This window comes from Pagrus major, chromosome 4, assembly GCF_040436345.1.
Source record: "Pagrus major chromosome 4, Pma_NU_1.0".
Taxonomy (NCBI): Eukaryota; Metazoa; Chordata; class Actinopteri; order Spariformes; family Sparidae; genus Pagrus; species Pagrus major.
The window spans coordinates 21,341,149-21,368,648 of record NC_133218.1 but is presented as its reverse complement, the minus strand read 5'-3'; the positions used below and the strand labels follow the sequence as shown (position 1 = coordinate 21,368,648).

The window sequence follows — 27,500 nt, the reverse complement described above, 5'->3', positions numbered from 1 at the left end:
TTTAATAGCCTGAGTGCAGAGAGCAGAGTAGAGTTGCGCAAGAAGTCAGTCAATCAGGGGAATTTTTTGCATCTTAACAATAAAATCCATTAGGTGTTTGCTTTTGGCACGTGACCCACCAACAACTTTCCTTTTTCACCTTCCAAGGGAAGCCCACATTGGATTTACATGGTGACAGGGTGCAACACAGATGTGGGGAGAACAAACAAACTTTTTTAGGATTCAAGATTCTAAATTTAACCTCACATCCTTTCCCCTCCCTCTCAAAGCCTATCAGTCAGCCGAGGTGTTGGAGGAAAGGATGGTTGAAATACAGCCTGAGGTCTGACGTGACCGGGGGTGGGCTGGGTTGTTAATGAGCTTTGAGGGGGGAGCATTGAGGGGGGAGCATTAGGGGGGGAGGGGGGGTGGTTGTTGTTTTCTGGACATTGTGTTGGGCCTCAGAAAAAGATGGCAGGAGAGGTGGGATGGTTTAGGAAAGGAGAGGAGGGGGCTTCACCACTATTAAAGGCATGGAGATTGCGATAGACAGCAGACTGTTTAGGATCAGTGAGTCACGCTGTGGAGGAGAGGAGCTCATTCAGGATGCCAGAACCAGTCAAAAAAGCAGGTAAGTGTGCTCATTCAGCTACTATTGAACATTTTGTCATAACACAAGAACTGTAGGCTGCATTGTCTTTACAGTACGCTGTCTGAAAAACCCAAACCTTTTGATATTAACACTATCCTGTTGTCACACCACATATCTGTCAAATAAATGTGACCTGATACTTTAACAACACTTACTGTTATCAACATGCTGCAGCTGATATCTGGTGGTATATTTTACTTCCTTTGTGCAATCTTCTCCTTGAAGAGTAACTGTGATATTACAATATGCGTGAGAAAACATTCAACTGTACTGTGCCACGCCCCTCTTAAGCAACTATAAACCACAACCAAACCACTCACATGAGACCTGTACAGTTTATTCATTATTAACATACATACATACATTTTGACTGTCTGCTTAACAATGTAATAGTAAATTTAATCTGTCATGTTATTTAGTTTAATCGTGTAACTACAAGTCACAAATGTTGTCATTTGTCAATGAAAAGCTCATTTTTGCCATTAATGAGTATCCATTGAATGTGTGATACAAAACTAAGTCACTTTAATTCACAGGTTAATTATTTCTAGACCTGTAAAATAGATTAATTACATTTTTTCTTGTTTTGTTATAAGATATTATATATATATATATATATTTATATATATATATATATATTTTATATATTATAATATTTTATTACTAAGAATGTCATAATAATATATAAAATGACGAGGTATAATAAAAAACTGTAACTAAGTACATTTACTCAAGTACTTTTAGAGCAAATATTGTATTTCTAACTCTAATTTCTTTTTGATAACTTAGTTACTAGTTACAGATAACAGGCTGCATAAGAGCTAAAGTACTGATTCTGATGTTGAATATCAGATCTGATAACCTTCAACCCATACTGTATATACATACATGTATTTATGTACTTTTGGTACTAACGTACATTTATTACCAGAAAATTACTTTGGACACTTAGTACATTTAATTTAAGTTACTTTAAGACTTTTACTCAAGTGCTATTTGTATGGGTGATATTTTAACATGATAACTAAGTAAGACTTCTGGATATTTCATACAACACTGTGTATAGTAATTTCATTAATCGTATTCAATGAAATTGGGTGGTGGGCAAAAAAATGCAGCCTAAAATAAATGTACAAAGATGTAGCAGATCAAGTAAAGTAACCGTCGATGCTCCCAGCACAAATAATTAAAATGTATTTTATGGCTTAATAAGATGGCACAGTTTACTTATATCATACTACGTGCAATTATCCATCCTCAGTTCAAAGTCATTTCCAGTGGTGTGACAGTCACTCTACTCCATTCTGGCCCAGTCAGGAACTCAGTTAGACGTCACGTGGTCCAGGTGGAAACATCGTCTGATGTGAAATCGACACTGTCACATATTCAGCATCTCCACATTCACAAAATGCACCACTGATCCAAAAATGTTCAGTAGGATTCCAGCTTGACAAATGTCTCTCCACAGGATTTTTCCCCCCTCTCTTCAGTGGGAATGGATTGTTGTATCAGATGTCACAGCGCAACCCAAATGACCAGCCTGTGTGCGCCAAGAGTTTGAGTATCATTTGTTCAGGACTATAACAATTATGAGCCTGTAGCTTTGCTACTAATTAAAATCAAAACCCTGCAATCAACAGGATGCTTTTCAGTGTTTTGAAGTGTTGAAAAACAACAGGGATTGCTTTGTCAACTTTAAAGTTAAAATATGTGTATTAAAGCATCTTTAATTTATATTTTTATAATAATGTATCAAATGTAAACATGAAAACATGTGAGAATGTGAACATAGTGAGGAACCTACGGAGAATTATCACCTGAATCTGTGGCTCCTGAGAACCAACTGTACACTTCTTGCTCAGCACTAGCTAAAAGACAGACGTAGTTAACAGTGACCTGGTGAGCGGAGGATTTAGGGGAGCATTTAGCAGCTTAAGAGCAACATATTTCCCTCTGGAGACCAAAAACAGAGCTAAAAGAGAGTGAGAACAGGACCTACATTTGTTAGGTGACCAAAAACAAGACTCCAAAAAATTATACTGTTGCTCTGTAACTGCTGGATGTGTTAATAAGCAACTATTCACCGTCAAGTTCTCCATATCAATTTAAAAGTACATTTAAGGTCAATGTTAAGTTCACAAGCTGTTTCCGCTTCCCCATGAAAACAACGGCTCATAGTGCTACTGATGGTCAAAATGCAGAAGGTACTTTTACAACAAGAAGCAAACGTGATTAAATAACAAAGTTAAAGTAATATTTTAATTTTTTTATAAGAAAGTCTAAAAACTACACTGTAAATTTTAAAAGTTGACTTTTAAAAAGTCAGGAAACTGATGACCTCACAATTACCAAGTAAAGTAGACTATTACATTTAAGTTATACGAGCTAAAAAGTTTTAACAACTCAATTGCTTTTGTTGTTAATCTTGAGGTTATCAGTTTCCTCAATTTGTTTAAGTAAAGTCAGATTTTACAGTGTACAGTGAGTCATGAAGAGCTTTTGCCCTAAATTGATAATATTAATTTGTGATTATTAGGCATCCATATTAAACCTTTTTTTTTTTTTTTACTCATCAACACACATAAGAAACATCTGTCTGCCTGTTCATTTTATTGGTACAACAAACTTTACCAAAACACACCTTTACCAACACTATTTATTTTGTGCCACCTAGAAAAACAACACATGAGTTTTATTAACTAAACTATAACCAACTAAAAATAAGGAAAGTCAACTTGACTTTAAATGTGATAAAGGTAAAGCAGCAGGATTAATTGACACCATGTCAAGAGCTGCAGACAGACAGAGGGCACATCATTCTTTCTGTCCGTGCAGAGTCACAAAAATAGAGTCAACTTAATCCTTCAACTATGATACCTGCACCCCTGTTGCAGCCTGCCAGCGTCATTTATTAGGCCAGTACATATGTCCCCTATATTTAAACCTATAAGGTCATCTTGTGACATACACAAGTTTTTTTTATTCCATCTTGTTTTGTAATGCTATGTTGAACTTGTTGAGGACTTAAACCTGGAAATATGCATCAGATTACAGCTACATACAGTACATGTCCTGATTCCAAACACCTGGTGTTACTGTGAAACACATGTCTGCTCTCAGGCCTGTCAGTTACAATCACTATTTTTAGGTCCTTTTTTTAAGATGACAAGTGTTGGCGAATCACGTCGCTGTGCACAGTGTATAACTTTAAAAAAGAAAAAAAGTCTATAGGAAAAGCAACAGCTGGCGTTTAACACAATGATTGTAAAACTACCTATTTATAGTTTCTAAGCTCACTGTAGACACCATGTATTGTTTTTTTCTTCTTTTTTTGCATTTAGCATCACTGACCATGCCTGTTATTGATATCTGTAGGTAGTTAAGATGGTCGAGGTGTGTCTCTGATCATCTGTTGGGTTACTTTCTTCAGACTCTGGTCCAGTTTAGTTCCAGTCGACAATCAAAAATAGCTAACATTTAGATTCAGTGCTAATTAATCAAGGTGAATGGACTTCAGTTCTCTAGTTGAAATGTAACGAAGTACATTGAACCAAATACTTTAATGAAATACAATATTGATGTACTTTACTGTTGGTGAACTTCATTTTTGTACTTTATACTTCTACATCTATTATGGTTACACACAGAAAAGGACCCAAATGCAAAAACACAACAGCAGGCAGGTTCAAAAACTCAAAGCAAGCTTTAGTAAAATAAAGCTAAAGTCCATAATCCAAAATCCAAAGACATAATTAACAAATGCAGGCAACAAAAAGCTAACGGCAAAAGGCAGACAAAGGAAAGTCCACAAAACTAAAGAGAACAAACCAGGATGACACTCAGGGAACACAGGCAGGATAGCAGAAAGCACGAGGCAGAAAACACAATAAAACAGACAAACTGGGGGAAGAGAGTGGGAGAGACACAGACTTAAATAAACAGGGGGTGATTAACAAATGAAACACAGGTCTACACAGAAAAAGGAGGGAAAGAGACAAAGACAGGAAGTGGAAAGTAAAACACAACAACAAAGACGAATCTAACAAACCATGACGACATTTTAGAGGAAAATATTGCTCTTTGTACCTCTGACAGGTAAAAGATTCATATTTATTTTTTTAGATTAATATTGTTATTAATGTTTCACATACATATACAACATGTAGATGATCAGTTTATAAAGTATAATGCTTTTTTAAAATGCTGTTAACATATTGTATTTAAGCAATAGGAAAAGGGGCAACTCTGCATAATGACTCATTTTAATACATAAAGTACATGTAGCTGATAATACCTCTGTTCTTACTTGAATACAATTTTGAATGCCAGACTTTTACTTTATTTTTACATTGTGGTATTGCTGCATTTACTTGCAAGTAAAATATGTGAATATTTAATCCAACACTGTTACAATTTGAACGGGCTCTAGAGGTCACGTTATCGTGACACCAGCACTGAGTTTGCATTCTGAGGAGCAGCTATAAATGTGTCATAACTCTGATAAATTGACTCACTCACTGAAGTACTGTAGTTACTACATTTACTCTCTCAGGACTCCCTACATTAAACTAAACCTGTTTGCATCAGAATTCAGTATTCTCTTGTAAGAGAAAACCAAGACTTCACAAATAAGACTTATTATTAAGCCAGATGTTCGTGCTTTCACATTCTGTGTGAAGTGGGAAAAGGCAAGTTCATTGGTTTTCAGTTAGCCCCACCCAGTGTGCTGCAGACTGTACAACATGTTTTCAACATGAGCAGCTCCGCTCAGTTCATAAGCCTGCTTTTTTTAAAAATATGAATGGTCCCATCCATCTTTGCTACACTTCACCTCTCTCTCTCTCTCTCTCTCTCTCTCTCTCTCTCTCTCTCTCCCTCTCTCTCTCAAAGTTGTTACAGTATGTGTTGTGCTTTCTTCCAAGATTAGGTTTCAACAAACCCAAAACAAAATGAACTGTACTTTGGGTCTGTTAATTTATTTGAAGAAACACTTAAGGTGCAAACGGTGAGAGTTAATGTCCACAAGACAATTATAGCACCTGTGTTTTCCCTTCAAGATGACTTGATTCTACCTTGCTTCTCCTAACTGACAATTCAGAAGGCTTACTTTTTATTTTGAACCCACCCTCCTTCTACAGTTTCAGCATTTGCCAAGAAACCAAAGACTCAGGAGGCAGAGGAGGGCTCCTCTGTGGTCTTTCAAGCAGAGACCGAGAAGTCTGATGCTAAAGTAAAGTGGCAATGCAACTCAAAGGACATTGCCAGTGGCAACAGATATGTGATCGCAGCTGATGGAAACAAGCACTCCCTCACAATACAAGCTATTACCAAGGAAGATGCCAATGTCTATGCAGTGATTGCTGGGGGGTCAAAGGTCAAGTTTGAGCTGAAGGTCGTATCAAAGCCAGGTGGGAGACTTTGATGCTGCAGCTGTGCGTTTGAGGTCTTTGCTCGGTCACCTGCAGGCTGCGTAGTCGACACAGAGCACAAAGCAAAGTGGAGCACTCAATGCACAAACCCACAGAGGCCGTAAACACTTGATGCACAGCATGCTCGTGATGTTTCCGCACATGAACTCACATTCTGCACCTTGTGACAGCAGTTCAACACCAAATCTCTGAACAGCTTTGTGTGAAGAAGTGTCTGCTCTTAAAGGAATAGTTTGACAGTGCGGGAAATACGCTTATTAGCTTTCTTGCAGGATGTTAGCAAAGACAGTTAACTGTTAACTTAGGTTAACTTAGTGTAAAGACTGAAAGCATGCAAGGGACAACAGTTGACAATTGTTTACATTACCTCAGAATTACCTTTTATATCTACAGAGGGAGCGAGTCTGCCATTTTTCTAGTGTAGCCCTGAATGGACAAACCAAACACTGTCTCTAGAGATTGCCTTTAGATTTTATAGCATCTTTAGCGGCCGCTGAAGGGTAGGGTAACCCATTAGTCAGACTCACCAGATGTAGACTGTTGGTATGAAGCCTGTCACTGGGCGCCTATTTCAGGTGCAACCTACATGCTGAAACTGACAAGTTACTATGACTCTAACCTGCCCGCTAACGGTATAAACCAAAACAAGCTAGATGCTCGTTCATCTTCTTTTAAGAGGGTTTAGCCATTTTAAGCTGTAACTCTGTGTAAGAGAGTTGGATATATCATGCTACTCAGTCTGGCTGCCAGTTTCCCCCAGAGGCCACTCATGGTACTGCAACAAAAACCCCTCCAGTGCCCAATAGCATTTTTCCCATAGACTACCATTATAACCATTATCATTACCAAAACCATCATGTAAAACTCATACTTCATACTTCCCAGAGACTAGGAAAGCAATGTTTGGGGGCATGACTTCATCTGAATGTAAAGTTTATGGGCCAGTAAAACAATAATAGGCATGCAAAATAATATGGAAACCTGGATGCTAAAAAAAGTGCTTATAATACAGTATATCCCTGACATAATCCCCTATAAAACCACAACTTAATATTTTAACTAAAATAATAAAAGTTCAATAATGCACCTTAGAGGTGCTGGTAGGTGGGTTTTGTTAGCTTTGGACAGAGCCAGGCTAGCTGTTTTCACCTGGTTCCAGTCTTTATGCTAAGCTAACTGTCTCCTGGCTGTAGCTTCATATTTACCGCACAGACATATCGATCTTCTCATCTATCAGCAAGAAAGTGAATACGTTTATTTCTCAAAATGTCAAACTGTTTTAAATCGCTGGCTCAGACACATCCACTCTATAGAGCACTGCACTGTATACTGGAATGACTGTGTGCTAAGTGTGTCACAGAGCAATGTTGGTGCCATTAGTCTGTCAGTGTTACCCGCTGAGGTCGTTTGTTTGAATTTGATAAGGTGGAAACAAATTTCGAAGAAAGGCAGCAGACTAATGGGCCCAGTCCTGCTGCAAGAGAGGCTGTCTGTGGCTCATATCATAGCCACCCTGACTCTGTCTGCACGCTGACCTTGACCCTCGCACCAGCACATTATTTCCTCATGAGTAACCACCACTTGACTGGTGCTCAGGATAGGAATGAGAGGCAGCTGATAACACATGGAAAATCAGTCGACCAGTCGAAGATGATAAGACATAAGAAATATTCAGGTGATAAATGTTTGCCAAAGAATATTTTCACTGTGTCAAAACAATGTTTGACAGAATATCACGATAAAATGATATTAACGTCTGAGACACATAATCAGCAACATTATATGGCAGATTGGTCCCTTGTTTTTAGAGTAGATTACCAGTAAATGGATCCAATGTTTTTCGTTCAACCTCTTACTTGTGACTTCTCTGTGGTGATTGAAGCCCCTGCTGAGGCCCCTGCTGGTGTCCCTGCAGAGTCCACTGCAGAACCACAACCAGCACCAGCACCAGAGCAAACCCCCGCTCCGCCTCCAGCAGAAGCACCCACTGTGGCCCAGACCGCTGCCCCGCCTCAAGATGCTCCTCCAGCTGAGGGTGAGTTACCCTGCATCAGTCATTAATATACATGCTGTCCATCGTATCATATTCTTTGACGTCAGATTTTCCTGAAAATGTCAAACATCCCAGTCTGTTTCAAAGACCACATGCATGCATTGTATGTTTGTATGTTAAAATTTGAAAATAATGCAATTTAAAATGGTCGGGTTTGTAACTCATGAAAGCCATAAAGGAGCCATTTCTTAGTTATGGTTAGTTATTGTGAGTTAATTAAATTCAGTAACTTGAAATACTCTGCTTTTAATACTTTGACTGAGCGATTCAATCTGGAATGAACTGCTGAAAAACTGGATTTTTTAAAAAATCTTTTGGATTTCTTGTAAATCAACACATTACTGTATGCAGCTGTTCAGAAACCCAAACTGTCTTGAATGAAATAAAACCATGTCAATGCTCCAAGCTCATGATATGCTTGTTTCAACTTCAATGCAGCTACTAGATGAAGAAGGTTCGTTTTTCATTGATTTCTAACATGCTTTTAAATGAAACTTCATCTTATGTTGACCGTGCTCTGACCCTGTTGCATTTTCAGACGGACAGCCTCCAGACACCAGACAGGACCTGACTGGACTCTTTACAGAGAAACCCCAGAGTGGAGAGGTCACTGTAGGTGAGTGGCTTCACATACAGGAAGTCTTCCAATATATGGGAAGTAATCTTAAATATATGTCAGTGACCTTTATGTCAGTGAGAAGGCTGCATTAGTGGTGGATGTCACATTTTGTGCAATAAACTGTTGACGACTGAATATGATTTAACATTTGACACCCTGAAGAAAGCTGTTTGTGCCACTAGACATTTAATTTAATTTAATTTAATTTAATTTAATTTAATTTAATTTAATTTAATTTAATTTAATGTTATTTTATTTTAAGAGGATTTATTGTTGTCCGTTTTTATTATTATATCTTTCCAGTTCAAAGCCATAACTCGTACTTTTAATTTTAAAATTATCATTTGTAACCAATTGTTGCTTAATTAATGCTTTTTTTACCTTGCTGAACAGATACGTACACCTTGGATCCAACTAATAAAATAACTGTGTTTGAATAGTTATGTGACTTGACATTGAATATAGAAAATATGATCAAATCATTTGTAGAATTTAATCACAGAATAAACAATAAACGATAATGACAAAAAGTCCAAGCTGTACTGGATGTCAGAATCTGAAGATCAATCTGTTAAACCACACGAGCTATTCGCTTTCACAGGTGGAAACATCACGTTTGTGGCTAAAGTGAGTGCTGAGTCATTGCTGAAGAAACCAACCATTAAGTGGTTCAAAGGGAAGTGGATGGACCTTGCCAGCAAGTCTGGAAAACACCTGCAGCTGAAGGAAACTTACGACCGCAATACAAAGGTAGACTAATGCTGCAGACACTAAGACAGGAACACAGACAATAGAAGAAAACAAATAATCACATTATACCTGTGACTGTTTTCCTCTCCATGATATGTTTATTTTATTACAGTTGGTTACAGCTGCAATTGTAACATTTTTCTTTGAGGCAACAAACGAGTTTTGCAAGTCTAAAACTTCTCACCCTGGAATTTGGCAAGGTCTTGCCTCAGCCCTGATAACGTGATGAACCACAGCCAGTGGTTACATTAGAGGTAATGTTTTTGTGGAGGCATGAAGACATGTTGCAGATGTTACAAAACAAGATAGAAAGAGAAACATTTAAAAGCAAAGTAAGGAGGAGTGGTACACCCCAAAAGATCCCTAATCTGAAACTACATAAAATGTATATAAAGCATATGTACAACAATCCTCACTGTGTCATGTTTGTCTTCTCACGTGGCTTTACATGCATGTGGTTTCAGGTCCATACCTTTGAGATGCAGGTCATCGCAGCCAAGGCTAACTTTGCTGGAGGTTACAGATGTGAGGTTTCATCCAGAGACAAATTTGATAGCTGTAACTTCGAGTTAACTGTACACGGTGAGTTGGACTGTTGTTGAAATATTTTGTTTCACTGTGTTATTTGCTATTTTGTTTGTGGCGCTCATTCATTTTGTTTCTAACATCATTTCAGTCACTTACATGATTCTGACTTTGCTGCTCTGCATTTTAGAGGCTTGTGTCACTGAGGGTTTTGACATAAGAGCAGCTTTCAGGCGCACGTAAGTTTTACAAGACTTTATTACTTTATATAAAGCAAAAAATACCGATATTATTAGAATCTGATTATATGCTGATTGATTGGTTTCTTTTTCTCCATGTTAGTTTCTCATTGAGGGTCTGACTTCTGGCCCGCTGACACATTTCATTGATAGTGTCATACAGATATAAAAGTCAACCTGTTTCATTTCCTTACAGGGCTTAAGCAAACTGAAATTCATGGTCAATTGCAAAGCAAATTCCCTTAAACTAATAATCTAATAATTGTTGGTTCATATTGTCAGTTAAGAGCTGCATCAGTCATCGCATCAGTTGTTTTTTGAATTTATTGTAAAGCTATGTTTAAAGTAATACAAAAATAAATCATAAAAATCACCTAATATCTATTAAAAATAAATTGATATAACTATGAATTAGGAACTATGAATTTAGATTATGAGTATATGAAGAATATACTTGTGTTTTTTGAAAATGCTTCAACTTCAGCCATTTAATAAATCTGAGATCTAAAATTGTTTTCTTTTTTGAAAGACAGTTATCATGTGATAAAAAATGACACTGAATTACAGTTAAAAATAGCAGGGAAATTGTCTATATTATGCTAATCACTTGTTTACTACACTGTGAATAGGGTCGTTCCAGGTCAGATGTATTTCAATCGCATCTTATGCTCCATCTAGTGTGCTTCATTCTGCTGTAAATACAGTATACAAAAAATACTGTGTGAACAGCACAGTGACAGGGAGACAGGCTGACATATAACAAAGAATTAAAGATCATTTAGCCGTTAAAGGGCTGAAGAGGTAATTAGTGTCCAATTGAGTGCCAACAAGACATACAAATAAGTTTGTACAGTGACTGATAGCAAAGCTGATTAGGATTGTTGTAAATGTAACCAGTAGTTTGCTGCCAAACTTAATTAGCACTTTCAATAATTTTATTGGCTCATCAGGAGATTTAAGGGATTAAAAGTATACATAAAATATACAGACACAGTTGCCAAAGGTCAGTGGAATAAACTATGTTTTGTGTAACAAGTAACTGTGCAAATGCTAACCTATCAGGAGTGAAGCCAGTAAGAAGAGAAGTGGACCACAATCAAGGTAGTAAAGGTGCAACAATGGAAGCTCGTATTCAAACTCTGAGGACTCTGTTAAAGAACAGAGAAATCAGGTCCAGGAGCAGAGATGCTCTCTCTCTCTCCTGTGGCCTGTTTCTTCTCTGCCTTCACGTCAAACAGAATCTGTGTTTTGGATGGTGCGGCCTCCAATCTGCTGAATTTTGAGACTGACCACAGGGAGACGACCACAAGAGAGCTAAAAGACTCAAATTCAAAACCCTGAATGTTGTCAATAACTTTAGTAGTTGTCATTGTGTTAACCTTTGACTCAGACAGATTTCAATACGGTGAAATTTGGCTATTGAGCTATTAAGTAACATGCGCTGCTTGCAGCCATCAGCTCTGTGATCTTCTCCTGGGTCTCAATCAAAACAGCAGAGCCAGCTGCACAAACAGCTACCCGGTAGAGTGAGATTTGACGGTGGTTTGATCGTGCTGAAAGTGCAGGATGTGCTAAGACACACAGGCTTTTCAGTTGTCGTGCTCGTCCACAGGGTTGCCACATAGAGGAAGCACAGATATGGTGTGTTGTAACTTCACCACATAAACCAGAGACTCAGCTTCTAATCCTGCTGTTGGATTAGAGGCAGGAGACAAGCTCACAGTCAAATCTATGCCCTTGTCTTTGTGTTTCATCGCACTGATTAGAGTCCAGCAGACACTGTAGTCACTGTTGTTTTCTTTAACCTTGAGTGTTTTGTATTGTTCTTGCTTGAATGACTGCTGCTGCTCATGACTTTAAGGGAATAGTTTGACATTTTGGGAAATATACTTATTTACCTCCTTTTAGAGAAGATGACTCATATGAAACGATTCAGACCATGTGGTTAAGGTGCATTTCAAATACCTGCAACATCCCTGGTTTGAACCCGTACATGTAGAGATCTTTGTTGTACCCCATACCTCTCTCTCTCTCCTTGATTTCTTCTTGTCTATTCACTTTAAACTCACAAAATAAATTCCAATAAAATAAGCTTCCTGTCATCACTAATTAAAAAATACAAAATACAAAAATGTTCAAACATTTGCTGTTTCCAGCTTCTTAAATGTGAGGATTCACTGCTTTTCTTTATCATTTATGATAGTAAATGAAGAGTTGTGATGAGAATTTTTCACAGTGTTTTTACATTTTTTATTTTACAAATATTCAGGAAACTAATTAGCAGATTAATTGATAGTAACATTTGCAGATATGCTGTTTAAAGGTAGAAAAGGAAAAATAGCATATCACCAGAGAAACCGCTAACTAGCTGCTGTTAGCTAGTTAGCTCAGTTAGCTGTGCTGCTATCAGTGCAGACTGGGACTCACTCACATTTTTTTTTTTTTTATGTTTTATACTAATATTCCTACATATTGCACCTTAGCTGTGCTGCGGCTTACCAGCCAGTTAGCAGTGCGCTTTTGTATCCTACTTGTTTGCTGGCTTGATAACAAGCTAAGGTGAAGGACAAGACATATTTGTAAGTATGCTAAGATGGAGACTTTGGCATAAAAGCTAGTATAGGTTGTTTTTCACTCTTATTGTGTTGAGCAGGCTGCTGTCTAGCTGTTGGACCGTGTTAAGTTTCCATTTTGTTTTTGTTTCTCTCAAAAGAAACACTGAATAACATCTGATTAATAGAGCAGGAAGGCCTATGTATGATGTAGTAGGAAAAAAATTCCGACATGCGCCTATACCAACATCTTTAAAACTCATTAATCAACACTTTGGATTATAAATCAAAAATGTTCTGGATTCATAGGAGGTTTGCTTACCATTTGTTGAAAAACAACAGTTTATATCTCTGCCCAGCACTTTGTGTAGTGTCTGTCATCAAGTCATTGTGATAGTTAGACACTTTGGTTTTTGTATGGGTTATGTGTACTGGTAGATATTTTAACTTTGGAGAGAACCAGGCTAGCTGTTTCACCTTTTTTTTCCTTTTTTTTTTTGTTTATGCTAATTCAAGCTAATGGACTCCCAGCTAAGTGTTATTCCCAAAATGTCGAACTGTTCCTTTAAACATGGTAACACCTGTCCCAGCAAAACATCTGCCTGTACATTCACTTTTACTTTTACACTTTAATTCTTAAGTGCACACATCTCCTTTCGGTCTGAGTGACACTGTTCAATCCAGTTTCTACAGCACAGTATCGTTCAGTATCCTTCTACACTTGCATATTGGAGCAAGAGTAAACAGGATTGTGTAAAAGCCTAAAAATGTGGATTAGTTTTATGTAAAACAAACTATGTCTGTGAAGTGTTAACATTTATCTTTCCTGTGTTTAAAAAATGCACTGCCGATGTTGATGTTTTGTTGCTGGTGGCTGATATTTCTGCAGTAGCACGGATGGAAAAGAAGACTCGGGAGAGCTCGACTTCAGTGCCTTGTTAAAGAAGAGGTAAGCAGTTACACAATTGTGGCAGTAATTTGTTGACTTTCAGGACATTTTTTGTTTTTGTCACTTTATAATCGAACTCTGTCTCGCTCTCATTCTTTGTGGATCATCCTGCGTTTTCAGAGAGTAAGTTCAAAGTTGGAATGATCGCCTGGAAAGAAAAACTTACTTGCAAGCGAAAAAGCCTGAACATTTACTCACAATGCCTGATGATAAGTTAGGGTGGCACTGTGATTCAGCCCGGCATCTTTCTGAGTCCACAAAAGTTTATTTAATAAATGTAGTGTCTCTGCCAGTGAAAATACAATATAATACACATGCAGCAATTTAAATCCTGAAAATGTATTCACCTTATCTCACTCATTAAATTCTTGATTAATCCTGTCACTAATCACTAATATTGTATTTAGTGGGTTTTTTTTCTGTTTTGAAGGCCTTCTCACTCATGATAGACTAACTCAGACAACAACACTTCTTTAAAATCAGGCACAGAGTTTCTACTCTTTTCTCTCCCCTTTAAATGTTTCTGATGGTTTCCCTGACATATTGTGTATGGCAGGTGAGACTTACTCAAAAACACAAGTCACCTTCCAAAATCACTTCCATGTGTATCACACACACCATTATTAGATACTTTTTGTCTCCTTTGCACAAGAGAATTGGACACCATTTCAAACCCTGAACAAAGAATGATGTTCACACATGACTTTGACTGATCGGGTGTCATTTAAACCAGTTTGTGCAGGCTTGCATCACAGATTAACAACTGGTATAACACTGACTTCATTTTAAAGGCATATTTCTAATATGCTGATTGTGCTGTTGCTTTCGAAATGCTGTGTTTTAACTTGTCTGGTTTGTTTTGCCATATTTGCCTCTTGGGTTCTTCCTCTGAATGAGCAGCAGTTTCTTAAAAACCTCCAATCGGTAAGAAACTGCTGACATGTCGTCTGGTTACTGCAGGAAAACTTTGTTGTGCATGCACCTTAATTGTTCAAAGTCATGTGGCAAATAGATCACATTTTACTGTATTATTTCAAAGATAATCATTAAATATATCAAAATGATTGTTTAATCATTACACTATAAGATGACAATACAAAGAAATGAGGTGTTTGCTAATTTATGTCAGAAGTTAAAAAGTAGAAATTATAATAGCAATGTGTTTACACTTCCCTGAGTGTTGAGATATATAATAATAATAATAATATTATATTTTATTCTTTTCTTTACAATCTTTAGTTGTTCTTGTTCTAGTTTGACAAAAAGTAGTAATAATAATCAAATAATATATATACATATTATACATATATATATATATATATATATATATATATATATATATATATATATATATATATATATATATATATATATATATATATGTATAATATGTATATATATATATATGACATGTACAAAAGTTATTTTACATAATGTGTTAATATAATTCACTCGTAAGACTTCTGACTTCAGTATACTTCAGTTGTTTGTTTTTTTTACTTGTTTTCAGTCAGTTAAGAAGTATTTAGTTACTGATGTACAGATCTTGGACAAAATATCAGCAACAAATAAGCAAAAAGGTAAACAGGTAAACCAAGAAAAACACAGACAGCTTCAACAGGTGGCAGCTTGATAGGCGCGATGAGTCAGCAGATTCTCTCACCTATGTACACTGTGAGCTTTTGAGTTTATAGTGGGAGGCTGCAGGTACATGGCTGCTCACAACAGCTCTCAGGTGATTGTCTGGGGTAAAAAAAAGTTGCTGAGGGCATCTAGTGGACAGGTGTGGTAAGAATATCCACTAGTGAGAGAGAGAGATAGAAGAAAGCCATCACAAGCTTCTGTTTTTTGTTTACATTCATCTTTTTTTCAGAAAAAAAAAAAAAAAAACTAAAGTGTGTCTATCCATTCATAACTTAGGGGGCTATTGCTAGTAAAATTCAAGCACCTCATCGTTTTAGCAAAGATATCACATTAATCCCATGAGGCAAGCGGGTTGGCTGCTTAAAACTAAGCCGTAGGAAAATCATAAATATAGTCTTTGCTTAAATTAATAAACAAGGTTTACTAACCGCATTTACTAACAAAAGACTGTAAGGTGAAAGAGAAGGTGTAAAAATCAGTTGTATCGAAGCCAAACGATTATATTGTTTTGACTGTTTTTCTCTCCCCTTTAAATATTATTGATGGTTTTCCCTGACTCTCCTTCCTCCTTCTCTACTGTTTGGTCATGCAAGAAATGTTTGCACTGTAATTACACATAGTCAGTAAAATTATAGTCTACCTACTGGCCATTATAAAATATAACTAAGTAAACAATGTATGAAGTTAAGTATTCATCAGTTATTCATTGATTTATTAATATAATGGTTAACAGTGAATAAAATAAGTAACACAGAGTGGTAACCTGTTGATAAGATGTGTTGGTATTACTGTACTCGTGTTACAGTCTACAGCCTTGCAATCTCTGTGCCAAGTGGCTGGTTTTATCATCTTCCTCCGCTTGTTTTACCCGTATTAGAACCGTACAGGTGACCGCCGAGCCTGACGTGGACGTGTGGAACATCCTCAGTGCCGCTCCTGCTTCAGAATATCAGAAGATTGCTTTTCAGTACGGCATCACCGACCTGAGGGGCATGCTCAAGAGACTGAAGAAGATGAAGAAAGAAGAGAAGAAAAGTGAAGGTGTGTGCAGACTTTATAAAAGGTTGATATAATTCTGACAAAATGCGTAGACCTCATTGAAAATTGTTCGTCTAACTTCCCTGAAACGTAGCTTTTCTCAGAAAGTTGGATCCTGCTTACCAAGTGACAAAGGGACATAAGATAAAACTGGCCATTGAGGTCGCCAATCCAGATGTTGAGGTGAAATGGCTGAAAAACGGACAAGAGATTCATCCGACTGGAAGGTTAGAAATGAGAGAGGAGATGGAAACTATTCACCTAAGCCCCACTAGACATGCTGTATATCGTGAAGCATTCAACAATCCCTGACTTTTTATATCTATCTGTCTCTTTTACCTCTGCTCTCATCAATACATGGATGAACGCCGTACCTTTTACATCACCAGCAAGTAAGTGTCCAAGAGCAAAGAAAATTGTTAATGTTGTACAATTGTATATGTTTCCAACTTGTCTTGGAGTTAATATTTGTGTCATTTTTCAGAAAAACTGTCACAGATATAGTATTAAAAACTTAAATCCCTAAAAATGTCCCTGGCCTTCCTCAAGGTACATCTTTGAGAGTGTTGGAAACATGCGCTACCTCACCATCAACCACTGCTCCCTGTCAGATGATGCAGCATACTGCTGTGTGGTGGGAGAGGAGAAATGCACCACTGAGCTCTTTGTTAAAGGTATTCAAAAGGCTTAAAAGGAAAAAAAAAATATTTGCAAGATCAAAAGTTGCAGCTCATTCTTTCATGCTTTCATCTTTTCTCTTTTAGAGCCTCCCGTTACAATTGTGAAGAATCTGGAAGATCAGATGGTGATGAAGGGTGAGCGGGTGGAGTTAGAGTGTGAAGTCTCGGAGGAAGGAGCCAATGTTAAATGGTGAGATATTCTTCTTTGTACTCACAAATCACCTGTCTGTTAGGAGTTACATTGTCATGCTATTGGATGATAACCTAACCCAATTGCTGGAATAAATGTTTGTTAAGTACGTTTGGACAAAATGACAGAAAAGTGGACGTTCCTTTATGCTGCAGCTTTACATCTGTTTAGGTTGAATTTTCCATTTCTCTCTTGTCACAACACTGTGCTTATGCTCTTGGTTAGGGTAAGGAAAACATCATGGTTTGGCTTAAAATACCTGTTTTGGTCGCTGTTACAACCCCAGAGGAAAGCTTGTGGCCCAAAGAGGTCTAACATAATTACACCAGTCAAGAGGTCCAAAATAGAAGGATTTTATTTCAACAGACAGAACATGATCAATCAAAAGTTAACCTAAACTAACCCCAAAGCCAACTGACTACAAACTGATGGGCCAGCAAAAAAGAACAAAAGAAGGGAAGCCACTTCGGTCCAACCCCGTCGAAACCGGGCTCTCCCCTCTACCCTACCCAAACATTCCCCAAACTAAACCCTACAACAGAAATAACGGCACAAAACTGAACCACCGGACCCACCAGAAAAGGCAAAAGAACAAACAAAGCTACATGTGCTGCAGCTGCTGCTGTCAGGACAGGAATGGAAAAGAGAGACAGACTTGAGTCCCCTCCCCCTCTTTATTGACTCCTCAATCAGCCTGAGCAGGCTCACCTGGATTGAGGAGGAAAACAACAGACCATGAGTGAGTGACATCAGGGCAGCACATGATCAGAAAGGGAGGGAGGATGTAGCAGTCGTCATGATCCCAGATGGAGATTGTACGACTTCCCGAGAAAAACAGCCAGTTTTGGTTGCCACAAAAACTTCTGGAAACGTGTGCAGGTCTCCTCAAAAAACACCTGTTTTTTGTTGTCACAGAAACACCTGGACATGTCCCCTGGTGTACCTAAAGGTATCCAGTTGTGTGACTCGAACTGCCTTGTTGGCTCGTAGTAACACCACCACCATCCCGTCCACCTCCTAGTGATAAAGGTGTCTAACGATCATGATGTGAACAAGATACGCCACGTTTGGTACAACCATGAACGTATCTGTGCTCTGTAGAAACATTATATCGAGAGGTCTGCGCTCTGTAAACCTCAAAAAATTAAGCATCACTTCCAAATAACCCTACAAAGAACTAATATCCCCCATTAAGGTTCAGTTGATGAGTTGTTGTAAATACGCTAAGATATAAAATCAATGAGCAGTAAATGAGCAGATGTAGCCAGATTAACTGTCACTAAATCACATCAAAGCAAGTAGAATTAAGCCTTTCTTTAAGTCACTTTCACACAGTGTCCATTGCTCGCACACCCAGCAGATGGCATTTGAGTTTGTCATGTCCTCAGGCAGAGCACTGACAGACTGAAGTATAGCTACAAGTCGTAAATTATCACCTCTACAAAAAGGTCCCTTCAGCATTTCAGTATGTCCCATGTGACCTTTATCTCAAGGAGAAAGTTGCCACCAATGTGTTTGCGCTTTAGTCCAAAGTAACGTTCTTGGAAATGAGGCCAAAGATCGATGTGTGGGGTAAAAAATCAAGTGATTAATGGTGAAACAGATAAATTTAACATTACAAAAGGTAAGAGGTGTCATGATCTAAAGTAGACAAACTCAATGCAGACTGTTACAGATACATCTAGTGTACTTACCTTCAAATGTCTATCAAATGTACCACCTCTCCATGTTAATATCATGTTTCTAGTCTGTGCACAGGTGATTGTTTTTCACATTAATTATGTCATCACAACACCTACACACGTGTTGTAAAAACAAGTCATATACTACACGGATGAGAGATCATAAAAACGTGATGTTGAAAGCTCCAAAAATAGGACCTGAGCTCAGATTCACTTTATCATACGGTGTCATAAGTAAACCTCAGTTCTTTGTTAGTAGCTCTCCTCAGTCTGTCGGGACTGTGGGCAATACGCTACAACTGAATACTTAACATTAATCTTCCTTAATCAACACCAACAAGGCAAAACAGTGTAAACCCAATTTCACTCTCTCTGGGTTCACGGCACCAAAGCTGCACATTACTTACACTCATAACAATCCCTGCTAAGCGATCGCAGGTAGGAACCAATATTAACTCTCAGGCAAGGGCATGAAATGGAAACTTAAATATTTCACATGTAAACATACATATTAAATAATTACAAAGTGCTATAAATGACAATGAAATAATTATTGTATCAAATAGTAAATTTAATACTGTGAGTCAATTCAAATAAGCTTTATTGGCATGAATGTTTAAGTTACGTTGTTGCCTAAGCTAAATTACTTATTATTGAATTATTACATTTTACACAAGAAAGCTAAATAGATGCTCATAAGATAAGAAATACACTTTAAACATTCACACTCTGAATCATTGAAACATTTAGTGTAGAGTTTGTTTCTCTAGTAATTATAGTATTAAAAAAACTATAGCAACTTTCTTGCGTTTGCTCACAAAACAAATGCACTTGCTAACCAGATCAAGATTTTGGCCCTCAGAATCAACAATAAATGAAAGTGTCTTGTACCTAGTAGCTGATTTAACAAGTGTTAACCAGCTCTTGAAGACCTGCCCATAAGGATTAATTTTAATAGTAACATCACTTTTAATCACGACTGTTTTCATCACTGCGTGAATTTTCCGTACAGGGAGAAAGATGGCGTTGAATTGACAAGAGACGAGTCTTTCAAGTATCGCTTCAAGAAAGATGGCTGCAAACACGTCCTGATCATCAACGAGGCCACGAAGGAAGACTGCGGCCACTACAAGGTTAAAACAAACGGCGGCGAGTCGGTGGCTGAACTCCTGGTGCAGGGTGAGTGTCAGTCATGCCGAGTACAGTATGAAACACTTTTGTCAGCGATGAACGCTTCAAGTGCACATTCTCATACCCTACTAGTAGTTGTGTGGCCTTGCCACTCCTGGCATGCTGTCTATGTTTGGGATATCGTGTCTCTTGCCATTGCCAACGTCACTCTGCCAAGGTTACCGTGGCGTAGCAAGTCCACATGCCAGCTAAAGTTAGAAGACGTGGACCATATTTCTCCTGAAGGGCACAGGTCTGCATGAGGGACTCGGTTTGTCTCTCTGCTCTTTGTTTCACCTGTCTTTGTTGTTTGTGTTGTTGTTTTCTTGTCGTGTAGATTTCTATAATTCATAACAAAAAATACTATTCACTGTGTTGACACTTGAACTGCTACATTTTCAGGTAACTGTAGGAGCTCCCTCATCTGTCATTTGCTTCAATATTTTAGGGCCAAATGTGACATCAATGTATAAAATCAAATCTTTTTTAATCTAAGAATGAATAAGTAGTGGTTTAAAATTGTATTTCATTACGACGTGATAGATTTTTCTCTAATTCAACACACAACAGCTTGATGATGCTGATGAAATATCCGCACTTGGCCCCTCAGAAGTCTGATTTGTTTTCATTAAAGGTTATACTATGCAGGAATTGTCGGTAACTGTTTGTGAACACACAACAAGCTGCTGTTGTAGGAACGTTACATTTGTTGTCATGGAAAGGCTGATACTTTAAAGGGTCAACTCTTCATCCCCATCCTCTCCTTCAGTTCTCACCAGCGGATGAGAGCCAATCCCAGACCTAAGGGCTGTCCACACCAAGAACGATCACTACAATAACTATATATAGATCGTATTAAAAATTGTTTTAACTCAAGTGGATGGCGGAGTCCAGTTCTGACAGTGTGGAACAATATTTTAAGGATCACTTTAAAGCTATAAAACTATTGAACGACATAAGCACTAACAACCAATCAAAATCCATCTGAATTTACAGGGCCTTGAATTTTGGGGACATTTTCCAACAAAATAATGTTGCAGGAGTGCTTCTAATATTTGTTTATAACTGTTGCAGAACTCTTCTATGAAAGCTAATTGATGGCATTTAAGGGACACTTTTTAAATGGTCTACTTTAGTAACTCAGTCTTGGATAGTTATCCAACATGCGTGCTCAGCACAGCTGTTTACATTGCCGCTAATCAGTATGGATGCTCACATCGTTATTATTACCCTATACCTTATAGCTATGGTTGTAGTTATAGTTCTTGCTCTGGATGGCCATCAGCTCTTGTTTAGAAACTTGCTTTAAACTTCTTGGCATTTCACCCTGCAATATTTTTTCTGTTATGCGGTGCTTTGTCCACAGTTCTCATAGCATCCTCTTACTGTAGGTGTGTGGGGTTTAAGAAAGCGAAGACCTTATCTGGACGCTGTTATTGGCTGACACACCCACTGCCCAATGGTTGATGCCCAGAAATGTCACAAACACACCAAAATAAGAAGAAAACAAGGAAATAAAGATCGAGAGCAGATTGCAGACAAATACAACGCCACACACACCTAATGGGTCGTAACTTCGTGATGATTGAGAAAGATTACTTTTGTATGAGTCTACATGTTGTTTTTTAGGAAAATCCTGCAAAGTGTACTTTTTAATATGATGTTTTTTTAATATATTTGAGATATGAAATGTTTTGCAGGTGAATGTTTGAGATAAATATGCTTAGAAGTCTTAATTTTAATCCACAGGTGATCTAAAAATGATGGATGGGGACGGTTCAAACGCATCTGCACATGGACATGGGCGAAATACAAACTCCAGCGAGTTACAGCCTATTTATTTTATTTACCACCCAATAACCATTTCATTTTAGTACCATTATTTCATGTAGCAAAACTATTTGTTAAGAGTCAAAAGAATTTGAAATCATCACATGACAGCCATCAATGTTTGAGTTATAGTTTGACCTTTGTGTTTTCTTGTAGAAGTCCTAGCCCTGGCTACATACTGAATGTATATACTTCTGCATATATATTCACGTGTATGTGTAATATCCTTGTGTGTGTGTGTCCCAGTGGTTCTATTGTGTAGATTTAAACCCAACTATTGTTCCAGCTCTCAGTCTAGTTGAGTTTATCTAGCCCATTAGTCGAGCCTGCCAAGAATCACCAGCTGCCATCATGTAGCAGGGATCAACACCTCAGTCCACAGCAGAACTCCCATTATAATGCCATTCTCACCTTATTTGCCCTCCCTGGCAGCTAGGTTACGTGAAACTCTTGTAACCTTTACCAGGAGCATGGTGTGAGTTATCTCACCCAGATAACAATTTCTTTGGGATAACTTTAATAACTCCCAACTACATTATTTCTTGTGATATACAGTAATAGCCTGAAGCTTCAGCATCTGGTCTTCATATCCTTCCACTTTATTTTCTACCATAAACCCAATTAGTTATCCCCTCTTGTGTCTGTTGCTAAGAGACAATGCACAAAGGCTGCACAAAGATAATGAACACCTCACGCTCAAACATATTATTACCATATTGCCCTCACATACAATAGCTGCATCTAATTTTTTTATTACATTACCCCCACACATCATCATCTTATTGCATTTTATTCCGCCATCTCATCCAGTAGCACCTCCTCCGAAGTCTGCAGGCCTCCAGAGTTTTCATTATCTGCACTCTGAGCCTGTTTTTCTGCCCGTGTAGAGAAAGAGCTGGAGGTCTACCAGAGCATCGCAGACCTCACAGTGAAGGCAAAGGATCAGGCGGTTTTCAAGTGCGAGGTGTCGGATGAGAACGTGAGGGGAACCTGGTACAAGAACGGCGTAGAAGTCAAGTCTGACACCAGAATAAATATCACACATATTGGCAGGTGAGGACACTTATATGTCTTGAAATGACTAGACATTTGTTACTTACATCATCCCAAATGTTCCAACAATGTTTAAACCCAGACAAATCTGCAAGTTTACTCAAGTTAACATTGCTTTTCATTGATTCGTCTGTTGATATAACTTCTGGGAGAGAGTCAGAGAGTGAGGAAGCGTAACTGAATCAAATTATAAAAACATCTTCTGTGAACATTGGTGCCTTAGTCATGTCAGGTAGATTTTCACTAGCAGTGGTGCGTTCACCACCTTTTCGCACGAGTTCAACAGTGAGATCATTTGTGTTTATTCGCCCCAAACAGCCAGATTACTTTCCTGTGTATTAGCTGTAACCTAGCAAGCAACAGCACGCATCAGTTGTGTGTTTCTGTCATAGATGTAGTGGAGTTTGTGAGTGAGGAAAAGAAAATAGCTGCGATGCCCCCCCACCCTGCTCTGCCCTCCCCACGCAACACAATGCAAACAACTTTTGTTTTGATTTGATAGATAACCCCTGCACATATCTTGCGTTTAGATATGCTGCATAATAATGACACCGCAATATAAACTTTTGCAAATCTTGTTTTAGGATCCACAAGTTGACAATTGATGAAGTCAAACCAGAGGATGAGGGAGACTACACTTTTGTGCCAGATGGCCACGCCTTCAACCTTTCTGCTAAACTCAATTTCTTGGGTAATACTGATGCTTTTTACTTTATACACTTAATTTACACAATTTATGGCTTCACAAGCTAATCTATACTTACACAATTTCTCACTCTCTTTTTTAATTGTTCTACTAGAGGTGAAGATCGATTACGTGCCACGCCAAGGTACCGTAAACTTACTTTTTGAAGCATAGACTAGTTGAAATACAAGGTTCTGCTCATTTTAACCGTTTCTCTCACCTTCTAAGATCCTCCTAAGATCCACCTGGACTGTATGGGCCGCACTCCTGAGTCAACCATTGTGGTTGTGGCTGGCAATAAACTGCGTCTGGATGTGCCCATCACTGGAGACCCTGCTCCCACAGTCATCTGGACCAAAGGAGAGAAGGTAAAACAGACATATAGACTCTTGTTATTATTCAGCATCATATCCGTTGTCACCCAGAGAACAGTAGGTAAGGACTGTAATCTGAGGCTCTTTCACTATCAAAACATTCCTTGAAAGCTGTACTAATGCTGTAAAATTATAAAATGTTTTAACCGAGCTGAGTAAGTACAATCCTACTGACAGCTTACAGCTTAATGCAATGATGCCTACCAGTGTGCTGATCCTTGAGTTAAGGAGAAAGAGAGGTCACATGGCCTCTCTGTCCTCCTTTGCTTTTACCGCTTTGCTCTGCTCAAATGTAGGCTAGTTCTGTAAAACCCAGTGATGGAGAGGAGAAAGAAGGGCCGACATCATCTTGGACCATGAAGGATGGGGAAGTAAGTGTGCATGTCCCGTACAAATAGGTGCCTGTTTCAAGTATACTGACTCTGAAATCCAAGTCAGTATGTTGACAGTATTGTTTTTCAATACGTTTACCACCTTTTTGTTCAGGACACTGAATAAAAGCTATGGAAGCCAAAAACAGCCTCGCTTGCAATTCATTTTTATGCCGTTATCTTGAGATAACAAGATAATCAACTGAGAAAACAAAAGGTTGTTTCCTTTTATATTTATCATGTTCATCAGTGATCAGGAGTGCCATGCCAGCATGCATAGATTGTGTCTCGACAACTGTAGCAACTAATTTAAGCTGAAATTGTCAGATCAAGGAATACCCATTATTGGTGGTAGCTCACCTGAGCGTGCGCCCCTCGTACAAAAAGCTGAATCCTGAACCAAAGCACTAGGTTCGATTCCAATCCATGCCCCTTGCTTCACATTGTCCCCTCTCTCTTCCCCATTTTTTGTCAAAAATCTTCAGCTCTTCCATCCAACGAATGTACAAAATGACCTGAAAAATTACCAAAAAGTTTACTGCTGAAGTTTTATTGTGTCGTATTGTAGCGTATCATGTTGTATTGTATGGTATAGCATCGTATGGTATAGTATCGTATTGTATCATATGGTATAATATCATATTGTATTGTATCATATCGTATCGTATTGTGTCTTATCGTGTCGTATTGTTTCGTATCGTGTCGTGTCTTATCGTGTCGTATCGTATCGTATCGTATCGTATCGTATCGTATCGTATCGTATCGTATCGTATCGCCAGATTACTGCATTTAAAAATAATTGTAAGCATTCTCGGCTTCCGTAGGAATCTAAATACATTCCAGAATGAGGGATGCATAGATTGAGCAAGGAAACTTGCTGTTGTGTTACAGTTTGAGTTTCGAAAAGGGAATGCTCGCAGCCGCCAAAACACAAAAGAATGAATTGAACGTATGTGTTTTGCTCACATGACTTAGTTTTACAAAGAACTAAGAGCAAAGTAAAACAACTGCATGAGGTGTTACTCAGTACTACACAGTTACTCGTCCATGTTAATAAGGTAAGTGCATGTTTTAAATCTTCCTACAGGCAGACACAGGTCAGAGGAAACTGGAAGTAAGTACATATTTGTGTGGTAATTAAAATAATCTTTGGATCACCTACTTAAATATATAATTGTATGATCAAATAAAGTCAGATGAGAAATATTCTGGAGCTTTGCTATAGTGGGGAAAAGATACACCATCCCTGACTGTCAGATTCAATAAAAGATACTTTTGTAGTTAGTAAGTAGTCAATGAGTTAAGATTGAAGTACAGTACAGGAGTTTTTTTGTTTTTCCTTACATGCTGAAGGTTTCTCTTGAAGTCATTTTAGTTACTGTTAATCAGATCAATAAATAACCATGACCATCTTTTAAAACTGCATGAAATCAGTACATGGAGACAGCCGCCTTGGTTTCACCTCAGATGGCACTGGTCCTGCATCTGCATGTTGACATCTCAAGATGTGTGTTCAAATCGACATGTGTTGTTCGCTTTGAACAGCGTGATTTTCCCAAATACTGGAAGAGGCTTTGTGTTCATCATCTCTCCAAATGTGGCGTGATTTTGAAATGCCTCTACTACATCTGCGGTGCAACAAAACAATCAGTTTCGAGTGAGAGGAGGTGTACCAAAGGATACTCCACTCAGGCAACGATCTGCTCTGGCTCTCGTTGCGTAGGTCGTCACAGAGGGAGACGGTAGGGTCCACGTTGAAACCACCAAAGGACACTGTGTCTTCACCATCGAGGGGGCCGAGAGGCAGGACGAGGGAGTCTACTCTGTGGTGGTTCGAAACCCTGCAGGGGAGGACACTGCAGATATCAACGTGAAGGTTGTTGGTAAGACAGAGAGCAGTCAGTTTTCATTATCATCAGTGTGTAGACACAAGCATTAATTACCACACAACAATCAAAGCAGTAGAATCAGTTCATGTAGCTACAAATATTTGATATCAAATGGATTAACTTTTAACAATGTTTTTCCTCAGATGTTCCTGATCCTCCCCTTGCTGTCAGAATCGTCAGTGTGGGAGAGGAGTCCTGCATCGTCCAGTGGGATCCCCCTCTGTTTGATGGAGGACAGCCAATTATTGGTAAAAAAAAAAAAAAAAAAAAAAAAGAAAGTATATTATATGCTTAATATGTGTATTAAAATGCAATGCAACAACATAATTTGCTTCCATTTTAACTCTCAGGCTATGTGCTGGAGAGGAAGAAGAAGAAGAGCTACAGGTGGATGAGGCTGAACTTTGACCCTTATCCTGAAACAACCTATGAAGCCAAGCGGATGATTGAAGGAGTGGAGTACGAGATGCGAGTATACGCTGTCAACGGCATCGGCATGTCTCGTCACAGTCTGGCCTCGCATCCTTTCGTGCCAGTCGGTGAGTCTTTACCAACAGGTTTAAACTGGCTCCTATCCAACTTGTTAAATTCCATTAATCATATTCAGACATTTGCTCCACTGCGTGTTCATGTGAGGGCTGATGGCAATGGAGTTGACATGTCTGCATTTTTACGGCTCTGGGGTCATGTCAGGCCTGGTGTGGGAGGTTTAAAGTTTCACTCAGGTCCTGGGGCCTGGTTGACTTGTGGTCATGACAGGAGAGGGTCATGTCTGCTGTGTTTTTATTGTAATCCAAGAAGTCTGTGGGACAAAAATACTGGTTGCACATACATGATCCACAGGTCATTTCTGTGTAATGTAAATCATGGGGGTTAGTGTGTGTGTGTGTGTGTGCTCGTTGAACTATGACATGGAACAGACAGATTGTTGTATGCCGGGTGACAAGGAAATAACACACCACAGTTATGACATGTTAGTTTAGTTGTTAAAAAACTGTGTCTGTGGCTCAGACTGGTAGATCAATCCTCGTCTTCCGGCGGTTTGTTTAAGTGTCCTTGAGCAAGTTTCTAAACAACTATTCAAAGTTCCCAGTGATCTTTGATTTCTTTTAAAGATCTTGAGGGGGGAAAAGGACCCTGAAAGTTT

The 27,500-nt window shown here is 38.4% G+C and overlaps 1 protein-coding gene across 1 annotated transcript in view; it reads left to right on the top strand.

Moving 5' to 3' along the window:
- The first annotated feature begins 585 nt into the window (after positions 1–585).
- The window catches only part of mybpc3 (myosin binding protein C3), a 40,078-nt gene continuing 13,163 nt past the window's right edge, over positions 586–27,500 (top strand). The window contains exons 1-22 of the mRNA XM_073463838.1: positions 586–610; positions 5,770–6,039; positions 7,943–8,095; positions 8,652–8,729; positions 9,334–9,482; positions 9,947–10,064; positions 10,198–10,246; positions 13,688–13,747; positions 14,645–14,671; positions 16,269–16,432; positions 16,524–16,656; positions 16,819–16,821; positions 16,979–17,103; positions 17,194–17,299; positions 19,994–20,160; positions 22,869–23,034; positions 23,619–23,725; positions 23,835–23,864; positions 23,948–24,087; positions 26,188–26,347; positions 26,497–26,601; positions 26,704–26,892. Of these exons, the coding sequence (XP_073319939.1) occupies positions 586–610; positions 5,770–6,039; positions 7,943–8,095; positions 8,652–8,729; positions 9,334–9,482; positions 9,947–10,064; positions 10,198–10,246; positions 13,688–13,747; positions 14,645–14,671; positions 16,269–16,432; positions 16,524–16,656; positions 16,819–16,821; positions 16,979–17,103; positions 17,194–17,299; positions 19,994–20,160; positions 22,869–23,034; positions 23,619–23,725; positions 23,835–23,864; positions 23,948–24,087; positions 26,188–26,347; positions 26,497–26,601; positions 26,704–26,892 (2,524 nt within the window). The remainder of the gene's footprint in view (positions 611–5,769; positions 6,040–7,942; positions 8,096–8,651; positions 8,730–9,333; positions 9,483–9,946; positions 10,065–10,197; positions 10,247–13,687; positions 13,748–14,644; positions 14,672–16,268; positions 16,433–16,523; positions 16,657–16,818; positions 16,822–16,978; positions 17,104–17,193; positions 17,300–19,993; positions 20,161–22,868; positions 23,035–23,618; positions 23,726–23,834; positions 23,865–23,947; positions 24,088–26,187; positions 26,348–26,496; positions 26,602–26,703; positions 26,893–27,500) is intronic.